Source organism: Lissotriton helveticus, chromosome 1_1, assembly GCF_964261635.1.
Source record: "Lissotriton helveticus chromosome 1_1, aLisHel1.1, whole genome shotgun sequence".
Lineage (NCBI taxonomy): Eukaryota > Metazoa > Chordata > Amphibia > Caudata > Salamandridae > Lissotriton > Lissotriton helveticus.
This window is the reverse complement of record NC_136057.1, coordinates 1,396,588,176-1,396,614,774: the sequence shown is the minus strand read 5'-3', so window position 1 is coordinate 1,396,614,774 and position 26,599 is coordinate 1,396,588,176. Positions and strand designations below refer to the sequence as shown.

Here is a 26,599-nt window from a genome sequence, read left to right as displayed (position 1 = left end):
TATCCTCCTACATCCCTACATGTTTACGTGCTCTGTGATACGGACTGTTCAGCCTACTTCCGGACAATTCTTTACTCCATTTCAAAGGTTAATTTAAGAAACACCCCTGTAGCATGTGAAGCAAGCAAATCCTCATTGATCCGTAAATGTTAACTGCTGTGACGTATCCAGCCTGGAATAGCATATCTTTGCACTGAAACAGTCCAAGGGAACAAGTAACAAGGATTACTGGAGATCAATTCTAAGAGCAATCAGAAGGTGTCCCACCCAAACTCGTACCCAGCCTATACAAGGGCTGAATATCATTAATGTAGGCATTCCCATATATTGTCATGTATCATATCAGTTTGAATTTCTGATAAATAATTGGATGGCTGCTCACAAAACCTGGGAGGTCCACACATATATATTCATAGAAGACCAAAAGCATACTTGGAAGATTTTCAGAAGACTGGGAAAGTAGGCTACAGCATATATAATCTCTCCTCATAACCACAGTCACACAGGCCACAATATAAGTAACGGGACTGGTTGGAAACAACTTTGAAAGGTTAACTAGCCAGAATGTATTTTTGAAGGAATTTGCTAATAAATTAACTTATTTTACCACAATTCTAAGGCAGCGCTCAAAGCAAAAAGATCATTGAAATTCTTCTCCCAGGTCTCCTGCATTGCAGTAGAACATAAGTTTCCGAGATAATGAACTATATAGGGCCTAATGTACTATTTGTGTTTGCAAACCAGGGATGTGCAAATTACATACGAACTGGTTTGCAAACTGGGATGGAGTATATGATGCGATATATGCAATAATATGCCAAATTGCAAATAGTCCGTTTGCATGCAGTCGGAAAACAAAATTCCTAATGAATAATAATTAGGCAGGTCGAATTTTGCAACCAGCTAGGAGTTGATGCGAATGAGGTAATGGTGGCCTGCAAGGGACAGCACACTGTAATCACAGTATTTGCTTTCCTTCTTTTGTAGCAACCAGCCCATGTCCATAAAAGACAGGTGCTGCTTTATAAAATGTTTCCTGCCTAGGAATACATCAGGAGCACGAGTATGCAGAGGTTGTTTCCCTTTCGGAAATCAGTTTCCACGGAGAAACTGAGGTGGAAACTTTTCAATGGTTTGTGATTGCAATTGAGATCACAAACCACTGATTAGGTTCCGCGGCACTAATAAACAGAAGTGGGTGCTTCTCTCAAGCCCCCAACGATTCAGAAAAGGTTAACAACCCCATTCACGAGTTGTAAAAACTTTTCTGACACATAAAAAGGACTCTGTATATAGTGAAAAGGTGTTATGCTGTTGCAAAGCCAGATATCCACAGGCTTTGTGACCACAAAAAAACCGTAGTACACGAGGCCCTTAGTTGAAACATAAGTCAGCCAAAAATGTACTTTGTGTCAAAGTTTGAAGAACTTTGACCATTACAACTTGCGACTACCACAATCCGGTTCGAGCACCCAAAGTAGCTACAACCTAAGCTAGAAAAGAAAATTGGTCTAGTGTTAAAGGCAAGGCAAAACGGTACTGTTGACATTTGTCAGATACAGCATTTCTTGAAAGTTTCTCAAATGAAAAGTTTTTGAATGAGATAAAAATGCATACACACTTAATAATGTACAACTAAGTTTCAAACGATACATATATCAAAATAAAAGTGTCATACTTTCAATCTTGATCCAGCCGGTCCAACTTTCAGTGAGACAAATCATTCCCTAAAGGTGTGACATCGGTAGGAGTATAATATACAGTCTCAAACATAGCATTTATCATAGCCCATTCCTTTGTTGTGTCACCAATCTGTTTGTGACTCAGAAATATTCCTTTTTCTTTCTTAGACAGAAATTGCTAGTTTTCAACTTATGATATTAGGAAGTGAAAGAGCGTAGCCTTCTAATTAGAACCTTGGTGTTATAGGTTTCTGTGTTGTACAGATTACTGCATTTGGCGGAAGATCAAAACTGCAGGTGATTTGAAGAGTACAAGCAAGTTCTGAAAGTTCTGTTGCTTTAACACCCCTAGAATTATGAATGAGTGTCATACTATCCCCTAGATTAAGATAGTATAGAATGAAAGTAATAATTGGGTTCTGTTATGCCTAAAAATGAGTACGAGACTTCACTGGGCACACAATTCCAATTTAACTAAATCTCAGATAATGGATAGAAATGGAAACCAGTGTCTTGGGAAAAAACGTAGAAAGTAGCACTTTCATGACAGTCTCAACACTGCTGCTAAACTAGTGGATACAAGTCTTTCCCGGATTCCATTTGTCCCCGGCCTTGGCTTTGCATTGCGGAAACCATGAGCTCACCATCTGATCCAACCCAGAGTCTCCATGTTTTGCCACTGCTGGAGTGATCTGTGTCCAAGCTGGGCTCTGGGATATCAGAAAATCTGGGCCTATAGTATCGCTCAATTGCATCTACCTGGGCATCAGTCCCTTGCCAACTCACATCCCGTTCCAACCAACACTTATCTGGGAAGTAACGCTCGATGAAAGACAGATCCGGAGTCCCTTCTATCTCCTCAGAGGACAGTCTCATAGACGCAATGAGGTGACAACAGCAACTAGCATCATCTCGGCTTCTAGAGTCTGACCTTAGCTTGCCAGTGAAATATGCAGCTGTGTCCACCAGCAGAGCTGAAAGGCTGGCTACAACTTGCTGTCCATTGTTTCCAACTAAAAATTCATCCATGCCATCCAAGATGACAAGAGACGGGGCACTCCTTGTATTCTCGTGCATCGCAGCGATGAAGGACAGCAGCTCTTCAAGAGACCGGGGATAGACAAAGTGAATCTTCTGAAAAGTAAAGTTTGGAAAAGAAAAACGTATTAAGCAATGTTGTTAGCAAAAGCACAAACTACAGGGTTAAAATTGCATTATTATTCTGCTCAATCAAGTCATTGGTTACTTTGCAATTGATCCCTATGCATCTACACGCCTAGGTAAAGGTCGTTAACTTTACAAACATTGAAGGGTTTTTCTTCTTCCATTGGCTGAACTAAAGAGAAGGGAAAAGGGCGGTGTGGGGTAGTCCACTCATGCATGTCATCATTTTAGACTTATAATCTAGAAATCACTGCCATCAGGTATAGTATTCGAATTAGCTGTATGAAAGTAAACCACAGCTATGGTACCCAGGAAACATTAGGCTATCATATGAAATCCCAGTACTCTCAACAGTGTCTGTGCTTACATGGGATGAGGTGGTCAACTGATGTTGCCAGGCATCAGCAGCTTTTACCAAGACGTATTTTGGGGTTTAACTCAGCAGAAAAAATACTGATAAGGTGTGCATACACAGAACTCTGACTGACTTCAGGACATTTTACCACTTAAGTGGCACAGTTCTGAGTATGGTGGAGTGTGGCAAATAAAGAGCACTGCAGCATGGTGCCAATACGATGTCTGCCAAGCGCCTTAGCAACTGAGGGTGATATTTAACCAAGCTTCACTTTGGCCAAATACAGCAGTTTTTCAAAGGCCACTGCAAGAGTATCGACTACAATGACATTGGGCATATAGTTTGTACATGAATTAAGGTGATGTTTACTGTAAACTAGTATAATGCCTACTATCCTCCAGGAGAGGGCGATCTGCTCTCTACTGAAAACTGGATTCATAAATCTAAATAAGTCGCCACTCTCAATTGTAACAGGGGTGTACAATTTAATGAAATATCTACTTGTTCATCATACAGTTTGATTCATAAAACTACTTGTCCTGTGGCACAATCCGCTTTCCTTTTAGTGCCATATAGTGCTGTGACAAATGACAGCAATCTCATTATATAAAAGCGCTGATAATAGCCTCTCTGTTTATGCCAATGTTCATACTATTGTAGGGTTTGAGTACTAGCAATTCACATATTTTGCCACCTATCCGTACATGCTGGAGGTACCAGTAAATTATTAATAGGGGGGGTTGACCCAGTAGAAGGTACGGGGACCTGGGTAGTTAAATCAGTGAAGAGAAGGGGTCCCAGTAGCCATGGAACATAGAAACACACAATTGAAAAATAATCAAGAACACATAAATTGAAACCACATTGTTTACTTCACAATGGGAATGCGTATCGAATATGCAAGGATAAATACACACAATAATAGAACACTCGTTTCGGTGGTGCCCCAAGGAGGGAGGGGGGATGGGACGGTGTAGTGAAGGTGAGGAATTAGTGAGGAAAGAAGTGGCGATTCAATAGTGACAGTAAAATCGGCAATTGTTTGACAGAGTTACACACTATGTACAGAAAAAATAAGACACATAATGTTCATAAGAATGTTCGAAAAAGTCATCCTCCAGGTTATCCAATAAATGTAGACAGTGGGGAATGGAGATGACACACGGAAATGGACATCGACGTTTCGACCCTCAGGGATGCAGATATCAATGGTTATCTTGCTGGGGGGTCTTCATCAGGACTGGGGGACACATAACCTAGTAGATGTATAGAAATATATATACGTTGTGAATACGGGATAGAACTCCCTGTATATAGTTCAAACAAAGTAGCACATCACACTGGGGTTAGGATGCAGTAAATGAAATAAAATCCCATACATTTGGTTGGGACACAATAATTACTAACAATCGCGTTACATTGGGGTGTCAGTATAAATTTACACTGGTCATGAGCAAGTGGCAAAAAGCTGGATCCAACAGGGTGGATGGAGGCACGCTGGCACTAGGATGGTTGGTGCCGGCTAGGGTCTGGTAAGTAAAGTGCCAGATCAAGGAAAAGCCAAAAAGGACATTGGGGACTGCATGAGACTGTACATATATACCGGACCTACAATGTAGAAGTAGGACTAGGAAGGACTTACCACGGTAGTGGTGTCTGAAAGACCGAATCAACTGTGCAGAGAGAAACCCTGGATGATCTGTGGAATAAATCCAAGGTTGAAATGCGTACCTTGCAAATTGCAGGGCAAAAATGGGTGGAGGTGGTTGGAGAAACTCACCGTCATAGGCACCAAACGTAGTAAGGTGGTACCGAATAGGGCATAGAGTCGAGGATGTCTTCGAGGTACACTTCTATCTAAAAATGAGGTAGAGGTGTGTTAGGGAAACTGGCGCGAATGACGTCAGCACAGTGAACGGGGCAGAGGAAAAGGGATATGGACTTACCCCGATATCGTGAAACGGACGAATCCGGCGAGGATAATTGAATACGACCGTCAGGTAGCTCAAAAGTGGCGGTCTAGTGGGGAAAACATGAAGTGCATAAGGAAATGCTGGTGTATGTCGTGTGGAAACACAGACATATGAGAACCAGTTGCAGTTTGGCCCAACTCGCGCACTGCTTACCGGTCTGGGAGATAATCCGTCTCCGATCGCAATTTGGCGTCTCAAAGGCGGTGCAGGATACCAGGATCAGTCAGGTAAGGAAGCTCGCAAGAGGCGGTCTCCTGGGAAAAACATGGAGTATATTGTAAGATACCGGTGTATGTCGTGTGAGCGCACAGACACCTGAAAACCTGCTGCAGTTTCGTATTTCAGGCATCCTGCTGGCTGCTTACCGGTCTAGGAATGAATCCGTCTTAGATCGCGGGCTGGCGTCTCAAGGCGGTGCGGGTTTCCGGGATTGCTGAAATCACTGTGGCAACCAGGTCACGAGGTATGGTCACATGGTTTGGGCGTAAGCAAACTAGATGTCGTTGCTAAGCGACATATAAACAAAGGACATGGTAGACATCCTCCGTGGTGGCTAGCGAGGCTGAGCTCAGAGAGGCAATGTCTAAGAATAGTGACTCTGACGCAAAGTGTCGGTGCAAACAGAAGCCAGGGACATGAATCCTACACAGGGGAGTACTGGGCAAAGATCGTATTATGCACAGGAAATGCCGCCTATTGAGCGGACAGATGAGTCAAAAGAGGTGGACAGACCAATTCCCAGAGGGATGCAAAGCAGAGGTCCGTGCAATTAGAAAGGTTTCCGCATGTAAATCGGGCAGATGAGTACAAACAGGGAAAATACGTCATAGTTAACTCCACAGTATGAAATAATCTGATAGTGCACACAATAGATGGAACAATAAAAGTCACAGTGAGGATGTTAAAAAAATGCTAATACACTTAAATAGCATAGATACAGTTGGCGTACCACACACAAGCGGGTAAAGGCCATGAATGATTGCAATAAACTAATGCTGGAGCCTACAGAATAGTGGCGTACCTCGCACATGCGGGTAAAGGCCACTGTGAATCAGACCAGGAGAAACATTAAGTCAGACACGCCAATTGCGAAAAAGAACTGTCTTGTTCATTGAGCCCTGATTCAATGGAGTCAAAAGTCAGCATCCATCTAAGTTCACGTGTGTTTAGGATGTCTGCAATGTTCCCACCCCGGGGTCCCAGTATAGCTCGTTCAATGATCACCCATTTCATACATTCAGGAGAGTGACCTGCTGAGGCGAAATGGTCGACCATGGGGGCACCTTGGACTTGGCAGCGAATTCTGCTCATGTGTTGGAGTATCCTGCTTTTAGCCTTCTGCTGAGTCTGACCAATATATAACAAATTACACGGACATAGGATGGCGTAGATGACATTGACCGTGTTGCAATTTGTGTGACTCTTGAGTGGGATCTTGTGATGGTGATATGTGAATTCCTTGGTCTGTATTGTACTGTCACAGGCTTTACAACAACCACATCGAAAGTGTCCCAGGATCGGAGGTAGGTTCCACATGGTGTTAATGGTGGGGGCCTCAGGGGTCCTAAGGAGAGAACGGACCACATGATCTTTAACACTACGTGCTTTTTTGAAAGCGTGTAATGGTAGTTCTGTTTGCTGGATGTCATCCGATATCAATTTCCAATGGTTGTTGATGATGCGTTTTATTCTGTTGCTCTTGGTGTTAAACGTAGTAACGCATACAAGTCTCTGTTCTGTCTGATCATTGTCGGTTTTAGGAATCAGTAACTCCTCACGAGGGTAGAACCAGGCTCTTTTTCTCGCCCTCTTGACCAACTGTTTAGGGTAGCCTCTGCTTAGGAGTCTCTGCTTAAGATCTTCTGATTCGGTAAAATAATGTTCTTTGGTGGAACAATTTCGGCGTAGGCGTAGAAATTGCCCGAAAGGCAGGTTATCCCGCAGTGCTCTAGGGTGGTGACTGCCGTAGTGCAGAAGGGAATTCCTTTCGGCAGGTTTGCGGTAAAGTCTGGTCAATAAGTGCCCTGTGTTCTCATAGATAGTGAGATCCAAAAAATCGATTTGGTGGTTGTCAGATTGGATGGTGAATTTTAAGAATTGGGATTGAGCATTCAGCCATTCAAAAAACCGCATCAGTTGTTCCAAATTGCCTTGCCAGATCAGTAAGATGTCGTCTATATATCTCATCCAGAGACCTAGATGGTCTCTGAATGGATTGATGGAATTAAGTACCGTGTCCTGTTCGAAAGCGGCCATGTATAAAATGGCTACGTCCGGGGCAAAAGGCGCTCCCATGGCTACTCCCGATGTTTGCATATAAAATTTATCCTTGAAGATAAAAAAGTTCTTCGTCATTGCTATACGTAGCAGAGCCACTATAAACTCCGTAGGTACTTGGACCGGGGAAGGTCGTTGATGTAAGCAGCGAGCAATAACCATTAGGGCTTCCTGTTGGGGGATACATGTGTACAGTGACACGACGTCACATGTAGCTGAGAGTTGTTGGTTCACATCAAAGGGTACTATAGGTCTACCAGGGGGATCAACCATTGATTTATGTATCTTGGGTAAAGTGTAAATGGTTGCCAGCCGTGGGTGTGGTTTGTTCAGAAACTTGAACTCATGTTCGGATAAGAAACCTTGGTCTAAGCCAGCTGTAGTGATTTCAAGAATTTCACGTGCAATTGCCTGGGAGGGGTCTGCTCGTAAAAGATGGTAACTGGTGCCGTCATTTAGTTGGCGGAGAATCTCTAGTTCGTAAGAGCTGGTATCCTGGAGCCTCTGGGACAGTACATCGACTTTTTTCTGAAGCCTATTGCAGAGGCCACTCCGGCCTATCTGCGTGATACTATGCACACTATAAACATCGTAGAACGACTACCCTTTGATGTGAACCAACAACTCTTAGCTACATGTGACGTTGTGTCACTGTACACATGTATCCCCCAACAGGAAGCCCTAATGGTTATTGCTCACTGCTTACATCAACGACCTTCCCCGGTCCAAGTACCTACGGAGTTTATAGTGGCTCTGCTACGTATAGCAATGACGAAGAACTTTTTTATCTTCAAGGATAAATTTTATATGCAAACATCGGGAGTAGCCATGGGAGCGCCTTTTGCCCCGGACGTAGCCATTTTATACATGGCCGCTTTCGAACAGGACACGGTACTTAATTCCATCAATCCATTCAGAGACCATCTAGGTCTCTGGATGAGATATATAGACGACATCTTACTGATCTGGCAAGGCAATTTGGAACAACTGATGCGGTTTTTTGAATGGCTGAATGCTCAATCCCAATTCTTAAAATTCACCATCCAATCTGACAACCACCAAATCGATTTTTTGGATCTCACTATTTATGAGAACACAGGGCACTTATTGACCAGACTTTACCGCAAACCTGCCGAAAGGAATTCCCTTCTGCACTACGGCAGTCACCACCCTAGAGCACTGCGGGATAACCTGCCTTTCGGGCAATTTCTACGCCTACGCCGAAATTGTTCCACCAAAGAACATTATTTTACCGAATCAGAAGATCTTAAGCAGAGACTCCTAAGCAGAGGCTACCCTAAACAGTTGGTCAAGAGGGCGAGAAAAAGAGCCTGGTTCTACCCTCGTGAGGAGTTACTGATTCCTAAAACCGACAATGATCAGACAGAACAGAGACTTGTATGCGTTACTACGTTTAACACCAAGAGCAACAGAATAAAACGCATCATCAACAACCATTGGAAATTGATATCGGATGACATCCAGCAAACAGAACTACCATTACACGCTTTCAAAAAAGCACGTAGTGTTAAAGATCATGTGGTCCGTTCTCTCCTTAGGACCCCTGAGGCCCCCACCATTAACACCATGTGGAACCTACCTCCGATCCTGGGACACTTTCGATGTGGTTGTTGTAAAGCCTGTGACAGTACAATACAGACCAAGGAATTCACATATCGCCATCACAAGATCCCACTCAAGAGTCACACAAATTGCAACACGGTCAATGTCATCTACGCCATCCTATGTCCGTGTAATTTGTTATATATTGGTCAGACTCAGCAGAAGACTAAAAGCAGGATACTCCAACACATGAGCAGAATTCGCTGCCAAGTCCAAGGTGCCCCCATGGTCGACCATTTCGCCTCAGCAGGTCACTCTCCTGAATGTATGAAATGGGTGATCATTGAACGAGCTATACTGGGACCCCGGGGTGGGAACATTGCAGACATCCTAAACACACGTGAACTTAGATGGATGCTGACTTTTGACTCCATTGAATCAGGGCTCAATGAACAAGACAGTTCTTTTTCGCAATTGGCGTGTCTGACTTAATGTTTCTCCTGGTCTGATTCACAGTGGCCTTTACCCGCATGTGCGAGGTACGCCACTATTCTGTAGGCTCCAGCATTAGTTTATTGCAATCATTCATGGCCTTTACCCGCTTGTGTGTGGTACGCCAACTGTATCTATGCTATTTAAGTGTATTAGCATTTTTTTAACATCCTCACTGTGACTTTTATTGTTCCATCTATTGTGTGCACTATCAGATTATTTCATACTGTGGAGTTAACTATGACGTATTTTCCCTGTTTGTACTCATCTGCCCGATTTACATGCGGAAACCTTTCTAATTGCACGGACCTCTGCTTTGCATCCCTCTGGGAATTGGTCTGTCCACCTCTTTTGACTCATCTGTCCGCTCAATAGGCGGCATTTCCTGTGCATAATACGATCTTTGCCCAGTACTCCCCTGTGTAGGATTCATGTCCCTGGCTTCTGTTTGCACCGACACTTTGCGTCAGAGTCACTATTCTTAGACATTGCCTCTCTGAGCTCAGCCTCGCTAGCCACCACGGAGGATGTCTACCATGTCCTTTGTTTATATGTCGCTTAGCAACGACATCTAGTTTGCTTACGCCCAAACCATGTGACCATACCTCGTGACCTGGTTGCCACAGTGATTTCAGCAATCCCGGAAACCCGCACCGCCTTGAGACGCCAGCCCGCGATCTAAGACGGATTCATTCCTAGACCGGTAAGCAGCCAGCAGGATGCCTGAAATACGAAACTGCAGCAGGTTTTCAGGTGTCTGTGCGCTCACACGACATACACCGGTATCTTACAATATACTCCATGTTTTTCCCAGGAGACCGCCTCTTGCGAGCTTCCTTACCTGACTGATCCTGGTATCCTGCACCGCCTTTGAGACGCCAAATTGCGATCGGAGACGGATTATCTCCCAGACCGGTAAGCAGTGCGCGAGTTGGGCCAAACTGCAACTGGTTCTCATATGTCTGTGTTTCCACACGACATACACCAGCATTTCCTTATGCAATTCATGTTTTCCCCACTAGACCGCCACTTTTGAGCTACCTGACGGTCGTATTCAATTATCCTCGCCGGATACGTCCGTTTCACGATATCGGGGTAAGTCCATATCCCTTTTCCTCTGCCCCGTTCACTGTGCTGACGTCATTCGCGCCAGTTTCCCTAACACACCTCTACCTCATTTTTAGATAGAAGTGTACTTCGAAGACATCCTCGACTCTATGCCCTATTCGGTACCACCTTACTACGTTTGGTGCCTATGACGGTGAGTTTCTCCAACCACCTCCACCCATTTTTGCCCTGCAATTTGCAAGGTACGCATTTCAACCTTGGATTTATTCCACAGATCATCCAGGGTTTCTCTCTGCACAGTTGATTCGGTCTTTCAGACACCACTACCGTGGTAAGTCCTTCCTAGTCCTACTTCTACATTGTAGGTCCGGTATATATGTACAGTCTCATGCAGTCCCCAATGTCCTTTTTGGCTTTTCCTTGATCTGGCACTTTACTTACCAGACCCTAGCCGGCACCAACCATCCTAGTGCCAGCGTGCCCCCCATCCACCCTGTTGGATCCAGCTTTTTGCCACTTGCTCATGACCAGTGTAAATTTATACTGACACCCCAATGTAACGCGATTGTTAGTAATTATTGTGTCCCAACCAAATGTATGGGATTTTATTTCATTTACTGCATCCTAACCCCAGTGTGATGTGCTACTTTGTTTGAACTATATACAGGGAGTTCTATCCCGTATTCACAACGTATATATATTTCTATACATCTACTAGGTTATGTGTCCCCCAGTCCTGATGAAGACCCCCCAGCAAGATAACCATTGATATCTGCATCCCTGAGGGTCGAAACGTCGATGTCCATTTCCGTGTGTCATCTCCATTCCCCACTGTCTACATTTATTGGATAACCTGGAGGATGACTTTTTCGAACATTCTTATGAACATTATGTGTCTTATTTTTTCTGTACATAGTGTGTAACTCTGTCAAACGATTGACAATTGCCGATTTTACTGTCACTATTGAATCGCCACTTCTTTCCTCACTAATTCCTCATCCTTCACTACACCGTCCCATCCCCCCTCCCTCCTTGGGGCACCACCGAAACGAGTGTTCTATTATTGTGTGTATTTATCCTTGCATATTCGATACGCATTCCCATTGTGAAGTAAACAATGTGGTTTCAATTTATGTGTTCTTGATTATTTTTCAATTGTGTGTTTCTATGTTCCATGGCTACTGGGACCCCTTCTCTTCACGGAGGTACCAGTAAGCAGGAGTCCCAGAATTGGAATGTCCATTTGAGTCTGTGAAAACCTACTTACTTGCATGTTTTAAGGATTTTCACCAATTCTTCTCTAATATTTTCCCATACTGAGAAAGCTTGGAAATGTATTACTGACAAGGCAGAAGCCACATTTCTTACAGGGATGGGAAAAAAGCGATTCAAGGTACAGTGAACTTGTAAACGCTCAACAGATTTTCGGCACCTGCATTCTAACACGAAAAAATAGGTATTTCACATATTTTCTAAGAGTCCCATGTTATGCAGCCGGGGCCGCTGCAGGTAAGAGAGGTCGGGCCAGCTGAGGGGGTAATTCGAAAGATGAATACAAGGGAAAATTAAATAAATAATTAATTCCTCGTGGGCGTCTCTGGAAATCCCCCCCCCGCTCTTACCTGCAGCGGCTGGTGTTATGGCCTACTTCTGTAAATTCTTGGTAATTCATTAAAGACGTAAATCTGCACTCATGAAAGGACATATACCATGGGTACACTATGGTAAAGTTCTTTAAGAATTGGGCCCCTAATTAGGTCTGGTGTTAACACCTTTTGTTTTTATTAAAATTCTGTCACTTGCTCAATCAGCTGGCTACACTATGAGTGACAGCATTGTGTTTTATCACAAGGAGCATATCGGCACACAAAGTTTTGTTCAGTGCCAGAAACTACTGTGGCAACGTGAGCGTTTTGAGACCCAAAACAATTATGCTTTTTGACAGTTTCTGTTATAATAGTGAGGGCCCGGCAGTTCCCACAACAAGATTTTGTGCTGAAGCAAGACACGCATGGACAAAATCAAAAGGTTGACAGCCAATGTCGAACCTACTGGCTTTGCCAATGCTTGTTTATTTTCATGGTTCCGATAATCTTGTTAAAACTGGTTACACTGATTTTCCATTATGAATTTTTTTTGTAAATATTGGCATGCATCAACACATTTAACAAAATGATGCTTTAAAGAAATGGTACCTAAAATTTCGCATTAGTTTAGCGAAACGTTTTTTGTCCTAGTTGCATTTTTTGTGAACAATTTATTTTTAAATCAAAGAATCCTCAATCTTGCTTTCCGACTTAGGCAAATATTTACATCAAATCAGAGAGCATTCTGGGAGTATTATACATAGCCTCACATAGTTAGACTTTGCAAACATGTGTACACATTTTTTATACTGGAACTAAAATCAGTAGTGCAGGCTGAGCCTACAACATTTCCCTAGAGCTCTCACCCTAATACTGAAGGCTTTGTATTAATGAACCATAAATACAAGTTAGAACAACATTAACCTATGGACACAAATATTACCTTCCCTGATCCATAATGCCCTTCCCTGATCCATAATGGGGTACTGTAAACTGGTGGCCGAAGGGTTTGTGCTGCAGAGGGTTGGACCTACTTGTTCGAAGGACAAAATAATTATGAAAACTTGCTGTCCTTGACCCCAAATAATATGTGTTGGGCTATAGGAATTTCACACCCCTGAAATTCTAATCACCAGCGTACACTACGTTTGACCCTTACTTGTGGCATGAGATATGGCATTTTATATTCTACCAAAGTCAATCCAGTGGGTCAGCCCATGAGGGTTAATAGTCTGCAAATGCAATGCGGTGAGACTCAAGCACTGGCAAAGTCAATGAGTCTTGCCTGTGACACTGGAGTGCAGAATCATTGGCTTTGCTTATATCGGTTTGTTTTTGTCATTGCTTAAGGCAAAATACATTGAAAGATGGCAGCCATGTGTATGAAAATGTGTGAGTACATGGCAAAGATCCTGAAATAGCTTTTATTGGACTGCATCAGAAAAAAATACTTCTAAGATGACAAACATTATGTGCATGCATCCACAGTCTGCCATCTTTTTTTAAAAAGGAAAAATAATAATGAAGTGTGCGGCAGGCCACACTCATACATCTATGACAGCAGCCAGAAATCAGTGTGCAGCTGTTGGTCCCCCACAAAATACATTAAAAAAATTAATTAGAGAAAGTGAGAGATGGGTGGGAGTATACTGGGTGAATGCGGGGTGGGTGAGCAGGGAGTCAGAGAGGGGCATAAGAATTTGAATATGCATGGAGGAAATGAGACAAGTAAAAATAGTGCTCTGGGACCTCATAGGATGTGCAAGAGCACAAAAATACCCGACTGCGTGATATGAGAGGCAGTCCTCTGAGGGCTCTTCTAGTATGTGACTGACAACGTCTAAAGCCAATGGCTGAAAGGATAACAAAACTCAATAGTATGAAGCAAGCTCATCAAAAGCTGACTAAGTATTTGTTCAAGTGTTAGATACGTAGGTCGACAACAGGCAGCTACAGTAGCAAGATTTGGAAAAAAAAATATATATATATATATAACTTTTAGAAAATCTAAGTCAATCAAGGACAATCTTGTACAGAGCCACCTTATGCCACCTCCTCCGAAATCTGCAGGTACTCTGAAAGACATGAAGGGGTTCTTTCCCTGTGGGAAATGCCGAGCCTGTGATAACAGTAGAAGGACTTTAACATACAAGGTTCCTGGTCTCAGTAAACCCAAAATGATAAATAAATGTATCACCTGTACAACACCATTCGTAGTGTACTGCTTAGTTTGTCCCTGCGGGTTACAGTATATTGGAAGTACTATCAACAACGTAAAACTCCGTATACTGGAACACCAAAGGGCAATCACAAACAAGGATGCAACCTATCCAGTTGCCCGACACTTTGCCGAGACACATGGCAGCAATAGGGAATTGCTGCGTTATTTTGGCATTGACCATGTGCCCCTACACCCCAGAGGAGGAGATAGACTGCTGAGTCTTCGTAGACTGGAGTCTAGCTTCATAATAGATCTACAAACTAAGAACCCTTTGGGTTTAAATGTAGGGGAAGAATTAACAGTGCATCTGGGTAGATAACAAATTGATCCCACCATGAATCTGATACAGTCCCTGTCCACGACTTCCTGTGGAAACAAAACAAGTTCCATGTTGTACTATTAAGTCTCTCCGTAGAATCCAGATGTAGTACATATAAATATTCTCCCACCATCCTGTTTCCCTTATATTTGGAATTTGTTTTCTTACCTGCCTAAAACTACATGAAATAGTCACATGCATCATCCTCATGGATAGTAACAATACTAACAAGGAATAAGAGAACTGGTATCCTATCCAGAGTAAATGAATTATGCGAAATGTGATCTATTTTTATATATATATTTCTTGATACAATTTCTCTATACATTATATAAAACCTTTTGCATATTGCACTTTGTAAACATGATCAAATGTATTTTTAGACAGGTTACTCTCCGGATTACATATAGTTGTATGTTACCGGAGCTATGCCGATACACGGCTAGATCATTTCCTGTCACTGGTGTTGAATATACAGCGAGTCACATGTTGGATGTTAGAGAAAATCTCCTCTGGTTATTCCTGCCAGTTCAATGCCGATACACGGCGATATAGTTTTGTTTTCTGGCAGTGGTGAATAGTCTGTACAAAGCTTATGATTTATATCTATATTTTTTTAAATCGTAAACGTTGCAATATGATCGTATATTAACGTTTTTGCTTCTATAAAATGTGTACAATATGGCCGCCACGCTTAACCTATGTATGACATCAAGTCTAATGCTTTTGTAAATACGTCCGCCCTTAGTTTCTACGGGGGCGTATACAAAAATGTGCCGCAAACTGTGTGTTGGCGACACTGAGGAAGGACTGCTGTCCGAAACGCGTTTGTCATCTTTTGCCGTGTGCTGTGAATAAAATCTACTGCCAGAGTTGTGAGGGAGACCAACGAGTATGAGTATATATATATATATATATATATATATATATATATATATATATATATATATATATATATATATAAAATCACCTTCCAAAAAGAAGAGTCTGAGGCCACTTGGGGGGAACACAGCGGAGAAACTTTAATGCAGCACAAGCACAGTGGCGCGGGCGGGCGTATGCATTTCGACCGTGTGGCCTCCTCAGCGCCCAGCATGTAATACGGGAGATGAAAGCGCCTCTCAACAGTTCTGCCCCACCACGCACAGGTGAATACTCAGATTAGCTCCTCCCGCTAGCCGTAATCAGTGTCACCTGCTCGGGTTCTCCAATGTGGATATGAACTACTGGTCCCAGCATGCAATGCTCTGCCAGGATCGTCGTGTGTCTGCGGGGATGACAGGACTGTAAGGCAGCAAAACTCCTCGTGTCCCGCACTGCCTGCCACAGCCAAAGACCTCCTTGCGCCCCCCGTTACTGCACAACCATCACATCCAGGTACGTTAATCCACGGGGATATATACACACACACACATATATATATATATATATACACGCACATACATATATACACACATACACATACTTTTTAGGTAATCGAGGAAATCATAAAATCCCCATGGCCGCCGAAAACCAACTATTATCCACGTTTGTTATTGACAAAGTCTTAATCAAAACCCTTATAAAAACCTAAAAATACAGATAAAAGCCCAAAATAATATACAGCAACAGAAACCCTAAATAGTATGAATGAAGTCATTCTACAGAAAATGGGGCATCTATTTCAAATGTGTCTATTCCATTACTATACTGCACTTTTGTGATCACTCATTTAAAACCTAGTAGTTTAATTAAACTGGCAAGTGAATTTATGAGGGGTCAAGCCTGTAGGGTCCTTAATCCTAATCCGAGATGGTTCGATTTCTCATGTTCGCAAGCAGCACGTAAGTTAAGGGAGGCTTTGAAAAACGTGCCGTGGAACCCTACACACATTCAGGCCTGCCGGAAGGGATATAAACTGGCCCTAGCTAAACGTAAAAGTGTAATCAAGGAGGAAATATGGAGGGAGTTGGTGGAGGCAAGCACGCTGAGGAATGGCTCACGGTGCTAGGGAATTGTAAACAGGCCACTGTTTTTTTAAGATCAAAGTAATACTCTTGGCTCTCACATAATGGAAGAGGAATGGGTGGCTCATTTCCAACTTATGTTTAAGGACCACATGGGCAACCTTGATCCCCCATCCTATTCACCAACTACTGATCCAATAGTTTTTGAGAGGGAAGAGATAGAGTCAGGAATTGCTGGATTGTCGAGCAATAAGGCTCCGGCTCCGGATGGATTTCCGCCAGACATTTTTAAATCGGACCCCTTATTCTGGGCCCCGATCCTGACTGCTGTACTGAATGCAGCAGCCAGGGTCGGTTGCCCTGCTGCTTGGGCAATCTCTACCATTGTCCCAGTATTTAACAAGCATTTTCAATGCAATGGTCTCGGCATTATTAAAGGTAGAGCTATTGGCATTGCTGATGACATTTTTCTTTTTTTTTTTAAATCTTAAATAAATGGCATTGTCATTTACATTGCCAATAGCTTAATCCTGTGGTTCCCAAAGTGTGCGCCGCGGCGCCCCGGTGCGCCGTGATGAGAAGCCAGGGGCGCCGCGCAGGATGTGTCTTCCCTCCATGTAAAATGTGTGTGAATGACCAGACTTCGGCCGGCTCTCCGATGCCGCACGGACCCCGCCTTCGCCGCCCGGCCGCCTGGTAGAGGCCGCGGCAGCGCCGTGTGACCCTCCGCACATCCTCGAGGGATCCATCGGAGCCTGGACATTTCTTCCCTCCTCGGGCTTCCCTAGTATGTCTGACGCCCAGGCCAGGTTCTGCAGCTATTGAAAGCCGAGCGCACAACAAGTCAGGGAATCGGCCTGAACAGTACTGGAATTAAAAACAATTTTACTTCTGGGACCCCATAGATTGGGGGTCAAAGTGTGGCAGAGGAAGGGGGCTTGGAGTCACGAATGGGCGAAGCTTTAAAAGCAAAGTGTAGCTGCCAACCATACCTGCAAATATTTAAGAGGAAAGTGGGAACGGAAGTTAAAAGAAAATAATCTTAAGAATGTATTTCTCCCATTGAATTCTATGGAAGAAGATGCATTAGCAGGAGGGAGGCAATCAAAATAAAGCCATTCCGACCGGGTCTCCAGTCTGAATCGGGTCTATTAGCATGTATGCTGTCAACTTATACTTTTTTTTTTAATCTGCTGCAAAGAAATTGCCCACAAGGACACGTGGCAGAATTTTTTTTCTAGCTTACCTAATTGGTGACAAAGAGGCTGCATTTTAAAATATCTTACAGGGTAAGACACCTGCTGAATAGATCTTTGTGTGCCCTGCAATTTTGAGGGGATTAAAATAGTGGTAACATAAGTCTGTTGGTCAATGCAGTTCTGGGAGAGTTCTGTGGTTTGTTCAATCACATATTTGACTCAAAGTAGCATAGAGGGTCCATGTCCCTGCTGTAAAGCACATCGTGTAAAATTCCGATTGCATTTTTGCATTTTATGTCGATAGGTAAGTGGTCTACTGCTCTTGCACTATGATAATTCCCCCAGCGCCCTGCCGCGGTGCCGGGTTGCTGTGTACCTGGAGCCCCTCGCGGGACCTCCCCCCCCCACACGGCATGGATGGCCGGGACTTTGCGACCCCGCCCCACCTGCTGTCGGACCGGGGCAGCCTGGCGCACCGGAGCGCGGCTCGGGGGGCATTGCAGCACCCCTGACCCTTCCAGGCGGGCAAGTACTTCCCTTTGCCAATCGCTATAGGGGCACATTCAGATTCACCATCGTCGTGCAAAGCCCTGGCGAGGAAGGCACGGACAAACCCCTGGCACTGCCAGCGGCAAGGGGCACAGGAACAAGATCACTCAGAGCGTGGACATCCCCGGTGGGGGCACCGAGGGATACCATGTCCTGCGGATATGTGACCATTGTACCGGGAATGTCAGCAACTCCTACATCCATGCAAATGCAAGGCCCCAAGTGGGAAGAAAAAACCAGGGGAGGCCTCAAAGGGGCGTGGCCGATGTAACAAAGGGCGTGGCCTAAAACACTCAAGACAAAAATCCGTGCCTAGCACAGTGCGCTGCCTGACCCACTGGCAAAAAAAATGGTGGGGAGCCACGGCCAACCGCCAACTCGGTCAAGGGAGCCACGGGTCAAAAAAGTTTGGGAACCACTGGCTTAATCGTTAAATAAATGGCATTGTCATTTGCAATGCCAATAGGTTAATCGCTCGCAAATGCATGACCTATTGCATTTACACACACAGTCACCCACACACATACAGAGCCACACACACACACACACCCAGAGCCATACACACACACACACCCAGAGCCACACACACACACACACCCAGAGCAAGTACAATGGAAAAGTCATATGTCACTGAAAGTAAGATTGGAAGACCAACTGTGTATTATGTTGATGATTCCTGAAACCTATAATAATGCTATGCTCGATTGTAATGATTACATGAATAAAACCAATAAAAGTATGTTTAAAAAAAGCTGGTAGGGGGCGTGGCCGAGATGGCGGCTCGGTAAGACGTGTCTCCAGAGGGCTCCCCGTTCCCGATCCCCCGACCGGGATTATTAGCAGACCTTCCCATACCGAGCCCCCACCACCGAAAGCAGCCAGCAAACGGGACACTAGCTGAGCATCCTGGGCCCCCGCCAAGACCAGGTGGCGGAGGAGGAGACCGTAGAGTGCGAGAGCTGGCCGCGGCAGCCTAAGGGCGCGAAAACCGAGAACCCGGCTCCTAGGCAGAAAGAAGCATTCTGGCCTCTCGCGGCGCCCTGGGGGACGGCGCTGCGCTGCCGGAGGTTCCACCGGCAGATACAGCGCTCAGGAGACGGTGCGGGCCCGAGGCGAGAAGCGGGCCCAAAGGGAGCAGCCAACAACGCAGGGTGCCCCCGGGGCGGCGGCCCAGATCACGCGAGGCCCCGGCTTGGGCCTAGGCGCCGGAGGTGCCGGGGTACCGGGCTGAGTGACCGAGGCCCTGACAAGGCCGAGAGCAGGGGAGCCAGAGGGAGGCCCTACAAAGGCGGCGCATCTACGAAGGGGGCCTACAACGTCGCGGATTTGAGGCGGAGGCGCGGGGTGCCCCGAGGCCGGCAGTCTAGATCACGTGAGGCCCCGGCTTGGGCCTAGACACTGGAGATGTCGGGGTAACGGACTGGGCGGCCAGGGCCCCGACAGGATTAGGAGCGTGGGAGCCCGCACAGGGCCCATCAAAGGCGGCGCAGCTACAAAGGGGCCCTGCAGAGTTGGCGCGTCTACGGCGGGGGCTCCCCGGGGTCCAGCGGCACAAGAGACGCAACAGGGCCCAAAGCGGTGCTGCCTCGGTTCGAGTGAGAGGCCCTGAAGCCAGGCTGCATAAGGCCGCAATCGACAGCAGAGGACCCATACATTAGGAGGTGAGAGGGAGTCATCTCTGGAACGATTGGGAGTGGACTGGGGGTACTCAACGTGCCCGGCGGGAATCCGGGGCCGCGAATGGTGACGGCCCCCACAACACAAGCTCCCCATTGACCGCCAGGTCCACGAGTGGCGGTAACCAGAAGGACGGAGGTCGCAGACACCGCAGCGCACCAGAGCGAGATCAGGGAGCAGTGCCTGGGACCCCGGGGGATACCCACGAGTGTTTAACGCGCCTGGGGGCCAGCCTCGAGTCAACGCACTCCAAGCTCCTGGGTCCGGCGGCCAACGGCCCACGCTGAATCACACCGCCATCCAGCCACACATCACTCCTTCCCCCCCGTACGCACCTGTCGCGGACGAGCGGCAGTACAGTTAAGGACAGCGCCCAGACTGGGCATTCAGACCGGCAGAGGGGAGAAGGATGGCAGCTTCTAGTCGCAAGGGGAACCGCAACATCTGTGAGATGTTGTCCAAAGGGACTCCTAAAGTTGCTAAAAGCCCGGACAAACCGGCTCATGTGCCTCCTCCTAAAGGTAACGACCACGCAGCAGGAGAGGCCCCGGCGACCAAAGCGTTCATGGAAGCCCTCTTCACCTCTCTTAAGGAGGACATCCAAACCTTTAGGCAAGAAATGGCAGGGGAGTACAAGGAACTCCGGCGAGATGTCGACGACCTCGGGGAGAGGGTGGCCGCAAATGAGCTCACAGGACAGGCCAGAGGTGAAGAGATAGAGCTCCTGTGGCAGGAAATCATCCGGCTCAACGAGCGACAAAAGGACCTTCAATCTGACTCAGAGGACCTGGAGAACAGCTCGAGGAGCAACAACATCAGGGTCAGAAATGTGCCATCCAAGGCGGAAGGGGACGACATTGCAGGGTACCTACAAACCCTGTTCCGGGCAGTGCTTGACGCCGACGACGACGAGCTTGAGATCCGTATTGATAGAGCCCACCGGGTGGGTCCGGCACGTCGGTCTCAGGGTCCCCCGCCGGACATCCTGGCTTTCCTGCCGGACTAACCTCTTAAAGAACGCATACTAAAAGCGGCACGCCTCAAGCAACCTCTTCACTTCCAAGGCCAGGAGGTGGAACTGTTCCAAGACCTATCGGCTATTACCCTACAAAAGCGGAGGTCGCAAGGTGGCCACTGCCTTTCTACGTAAGGAAGGGGTCCCCTACTCTTGGGGGCATCCGTTTCGACTGATATTCAGGTGGAACGGGGCCCTGCACCAGATACGATCCTTGCGGGACACCTGCGCCGTGCTGGGCATTCATCACGAGGAGGATCGACCGGAGGACGACGAGGAGGGGCGGTCCGACAAGGCCTCCTCCAGCTCCCCGCGAGCGACTAGCGATGGCTAGCACAAAGTGAGACGGGCCGGCCCTCTAGGAAGAACCTCAAGCCCAATCCAGAGACAATGGCGCAAGAGAAAGCTGCAGCGATTCAGGAGGTCTCCAATGACACTGGCGCCGACTCCTGAGAAGGCAACGATGGTCACACTCCGCTAAGTTGTGGCGATACGGTCGGGGGCGGGACGGGGAGTCTCGGGCCGCCACTGCCACATACCCACACGTAAACTCATTCACCACAGGCCTGGACAGATTTTTATAGGCCTGGGACAATGTTCAACAGTTTGGGTTTCGGATTTGGTTCAGGGGGGGTAGAGGAGGGGGGGGGGGGGGGGAGGCGGGTCGCGGGGCAAGTTCTGGGGTTCGCTCCACTAGCATAGACAGGATTAAGTGGGGGGGGGGGGGTCCGTCCACGGGTTCGTTGGCATAGCGAAGAGGATTACCCACATTCTCATGGTTGAGGAAGATCTCCAGATTCTCACCCTCAATGTTAAAGGGCTGAACAACCCCATCAAGAGGAGAGCGGTGCTCTCATATTTAGAACACTCGGGGCGGCGGTGTGCCTCCTACAGGAGACACATCTACTAGCTAAAGATTGGCATCGCATGAGGTCCAGACCGTTTCAGACTCAGATCTACTCCTCCACTACGGAGAAGAAAGCAGGAGTGGCCCTACTATTTGCTAAACACTTCAAGGGCAGGGTGGGGGACAAGGTAGCGGAGGTCAGGGGTAGGCTGCTAGCTCACACGATTCACATAGGGAGTCTATCACTCATAGTGGGGTCCATCTATGCGCCTAATACGAAACAGGAGGAGTTTCTCACTGGGGCACTCTCAGTTGTTCTAAGCACAGGCTCACGACACATACTGATTGGTGGGGACATCAATTTGGTCATGGATAACGACAGGGACAGGTCAGGTAGGAGGTTTGGCGACTCAGGGGCACTATCCGCGGTGGGGAGGCGTTGGCTCACGGACCGGGGGTTCCTCGACACCTGGAGGGAGGCTCATCAGACGGCACCGGGGTACACCTTCTATTCTCATGTGCACCACACATATGCTAGACTTGACCACTTCATTAGCTCTGCGGATCTGGCCCCCATGGCAAGAGATATTGAGGTTGCCCCGGCCGCCCTATCAGACCACGATGCGGTGGTGCTGCGCCTGCAGGTACCACGTCAGAGGGCGCAAAGGGGCAATTGGCGTCTCCACGAAACCTTACTCTCCCGCAAGGGAGTCACCGAGCAAATTAGCCAAAGCATCAAGGATTACTTAACCCAGAATGACTCGGGGGAGGTGGCACTACCGGCGGTTTGGGGAGCGCTCAAAGCAGTTATTAGGGGGGAGCTGATTGCAATATTGGCGGTGGAAAACAAGGAACGTCGACAGGAATTGTCGGCACAGGTGCTTGAGTTGGAACAGGCGCATAGTCGAACTGGGGCCCCGAGAATATGGCGAAAGCTAAAGGCGGCCAGGGCTCAGCTGGCGAGCTTAGATCTTGACCGGGCGGAATACGCCGCACTACGCCTTAAACATATGTATTCTGTAGGGGGGGACAAGACGGGTCGTTTGCTCGCCAATAAGCTCAAGGCGAAGACCGTCCGGGCCAAAATCCCGCTCATATGCGAGGACGGGGGCCGAGAGCTCCAAGAGGATGACCTGATAGCGGAGGCATTTAAGTCGTTTTATGCCACACTCTACGCGGCTGACCCCACCACGGCTGCGGACGAGGGAGTCACATACCTAGAAGGGTCTAACGTGACAGCCCTCAACGAGGCGAACGCCCTAGCACTGGACGCTCATATCCGCTTAGACGAGGTGATCTCTGCTATCGCACGCCTTAAACCGCTAAAGGCGTCAGGCCCAGATGGATTCTCGGCGGGCTTTTATAAGTCTTTCTGCCCCCTCCTGGCCCCGGTCCTTACGAGGCTGTTCAACTCCTTCCGAGGGCCGGGATCGATCCCTCCGGAAATGCTGGAGGCAGCCGTTATCGTTTTACCCAAACCAGGCAAGGACAAGACCACTTGCGCGGCTTACCGGCCGATTTCCCTCCTAAACATAGACCTGAAACTTTTCACAGGGATCCTAGCGGCAAGACTGGGCCCGTGTCTTCCCGGCATAATAGAGCCAGATCAAGCAGGCTTCGTCCTCACCCGCCAAAGCTCGGATAATACCAAGTGCCTGTTGCATCTGATCGATAAGGCGTGTTTTAACGCCTCGGACGCAGCCCTTCTTTCGGTCGACGCTGAAAAAGCGTTAGACCGGGTGGATTGGAACCACCTTGACCGTACGCTGGAGAGATTTGGGCTGGGCGAGAGGTTCAGGGCATGGGTGGCAAGTTGCTACACCTCTCCTAGAGCAACGGTTAAAGTAAACGGCACTAGCTCCGGACCGTTCACCATAGGCCGCGGCAGGGCTGCCCGCTCTCGCCCCTACTGTTCGCCCTCTACATAGAGCCTTTCGCACAACGGGTGAGGGACAATTGGGCCATCAAGGGTGTTACTTTTGGGGGAGAGGAACATAAGATCAGCTTATACGCAGACGACGTCTTGGTGGCGGTCAACGACCCCAAGATCTCGATACCGGCGTTCCTGGAAGAGATGGAACGCTTTGGCGCGGTGTCGGGCTTTAAAATGAATGTTAGCAAATCTGTCGTTCTCCCCCTGGGGTGCAATATCCACCAGGCCAATAGGGGCGTGCTCGCCTTGAATGGGCTGGCCACGCGGACTGCACTCCCGTACTTAGGGATCGAACTCACGCCTAATACAGCTCAAACGGTGGAGCTAAACTATACTAAATTGCTTGCAAACATCCAAGAGGATGTCAGACGTTGGAAACAACAACCGCTCTCATGGCTAGGTCGGGTGGCGGCAGTCAAGATGTCCCTGCTGCCAAAGGTGTTATATCTGTTTCAGACCATACCAATCACCCCGCCGATAGGCATGCTCAAGAAACTGCAGGACACCATACAGCAATACGTATGGGCAGGCAAACGCCCTAGGATGCGGCGAGATCTGCTCACTCGCGTTCCCACGGAGGGAGGGTTGGGGGTTCCCGACCTGAGAAGGTACTTTCAGGCTACACAGATGCGATACTTACTGGAGTGGTCCAGGCCACTGTCAGAGAAGCGATGGCTATTCCAGGACAGGGCCATGGCTGGAATGCCGCTTTGGAAGATCCCATTTCTGGCTCAAACGGACAGACCAGCATACATTAAAAAGTCACCCATCACAAAAACACTGCTACAGGTCTGGGACGCGGTAGCGGTGACGAAAGACCTCACGTCCTTCCCATCTCCGATGACACCACTGTTCGAAAACCCGGCATTTCCTCCTGGAATGGCCCCTGGCTCCTTCCCACAGTGGAAACTGACCGAATGCAAGTCCGCTGGTCACCTATTCGACACACAAGGCTTTATGTCACTAGGGGACATACAAGACGGGTACTCAATCAATACACCACAAAAATATCAATATTTCCAGCTGCGGCACTGGCTCACCGGTAAAGACACCATGCCACACGTCGGTCGCGTCCTCAAACCCTACGAGAAATGGCTTCTCGCCAAAACCTCGGATAAAAAGACGATCACGGAACTGTACAAGATCTTAACCCCCCCCCCCAACCATCAACTAAATCCGCGGGACAGCAGCGATGGGAGAGGGAACTGGGTCGGGAACTCTCACACAGGGAATGGCAGGACGTATACTACCGGGCGCATCATACGGCCCGGAATGTAGCCAGCCGGGAGGCAGCAGTCAAGGTGGCATATTACTGGCACTTGACACCGGAGCGCCTACATAGGGGCAACCCCCGCCGAGACCCCATGTGTTGGAGGGGCTCTGGGCACATAGGGACCATGCTCCACCTGCTCTGGGACTGCCCGATGGTGCTAGAATACTGGGTGGAGGTCCTCCGAGATGTGGATGAATGCTTCGAAACGGAGATCCCCCGCTTCCCGGCTTATGCGATCTTAGGACTGCCCAACCGGCTCACTTTCCCACTTAAATCCGTTCGAGGTCGCCAGATGGGATTGGCAATAGGCGCAGCTTCACAACATATTCTTTCTCTTTGGGGTTCCACTAGGAAACCTACTCACACGGGGTGGCTTCATCGACTGTGGTATACGCTGGGTATGGAGAGGATACAAGCGTCCCTCACACAGACTTCAGATAGCTTTAAAGAAACATGGGCACCCCTGATATCCCTATTGTCCCAAGAATTCCGAGAGCTCACATGCCCGAAATATCTTAAAGTCCTTAGACTAGTTGATGAATTCCATAAGTCGCCAGGAGAGGAGACGTGAGACTCAGTGGAGGACACACTGGTACACCACACAAGCACATAGAAATACGTACCGGACAGAACGGGGAGGGGGTCAGTTGGGGTTAGGGTGGGCCCTTGGGAGGCAGGGCGAGGGGGGGGGGGTTTGAATGACAGTTGGCACGCCGTGCGGGACTCCGGCCCTCTTATGCGGACTCATGGAACTTTGCTCCGAAAAGGGCCTTCTGATTGTCGAGGTGGGGTTTTGGGGCGGCATTGCACTGGGGCTATGTCTTTCTGTTTACAGCACTGTTTTACCTGAATGCAACTGTCAATAAAATACACTTGATCTAAAAAAAGCTAGTAGCTATTTTCTTTTATGTTGTGTGCACACCAGAGCTCACAGGTCAGAGTATTGTGCTGAGTGAGCCCCCTGCAGCTTGCGGGCCGCAGCACCACGGGGCCTGTGGGGGCCTGTGTTACACCACTATGTTTAGAGGGGGCTGGGTGAGTGATAAAAGATCTATTCATTGTTCTCACTAATCATGGTTCACATATTGAGATTAACCTAACCTTTTTAGGCGAAACCCTACCCTGCAGATATGAAATGTGCCTTTATCTATGAGTTTGTACTCAACCACTGTCAGGGATCCCAAGAAATGATAAGGAAAGAAAATACGTGCCATACAAAGTAAACTTCAGCAGTTTTAAGGATTCTCTAGAGCAGGGGTACTCATAGTACGGCCCGCGGGCCGCCAGCGGGCCGGCAAGCCTTCCTTGGCGGCCCGCGGACCTTGCAATCATACCTGTGCTTAAAAAAATGTTAGCAAACACCGCCGCAGCAGCGCTTGACTAAGACGACTCCGAGACTGATAATCAGCAGCGCTTGACTAAGACGACTCCGAGACTGATAATCACCGCTCCCCCGGCCT

General features: G+C 47.6%; 1 protein-coding gene across 1 annotated transcript in view; it reads right to left on the bottom strand.

Annotated features, from left to right (window-relative positions):
- Positions 1-388: 388 nt before the first annotated feature.
- The window catches only part of SWSAP1 (SWIM-type zinc finger 7 associated protein 1), a 36,805-nt gene continuing 10,594 nt past the window's right edge, over positions 389-26,599 (bottom strand). The window contains exon 2 of the mRNA XM_078684179.1: positions 389-2,816. Coding sequence (XP_078540305.1) covers positions 2,247-2,816 — 570 coding nt within the window. The 3' untranslated portion in view covers positions 389-2,246. The remainder of the gene's footprint in view (positions 2,817-26,599) is intronic.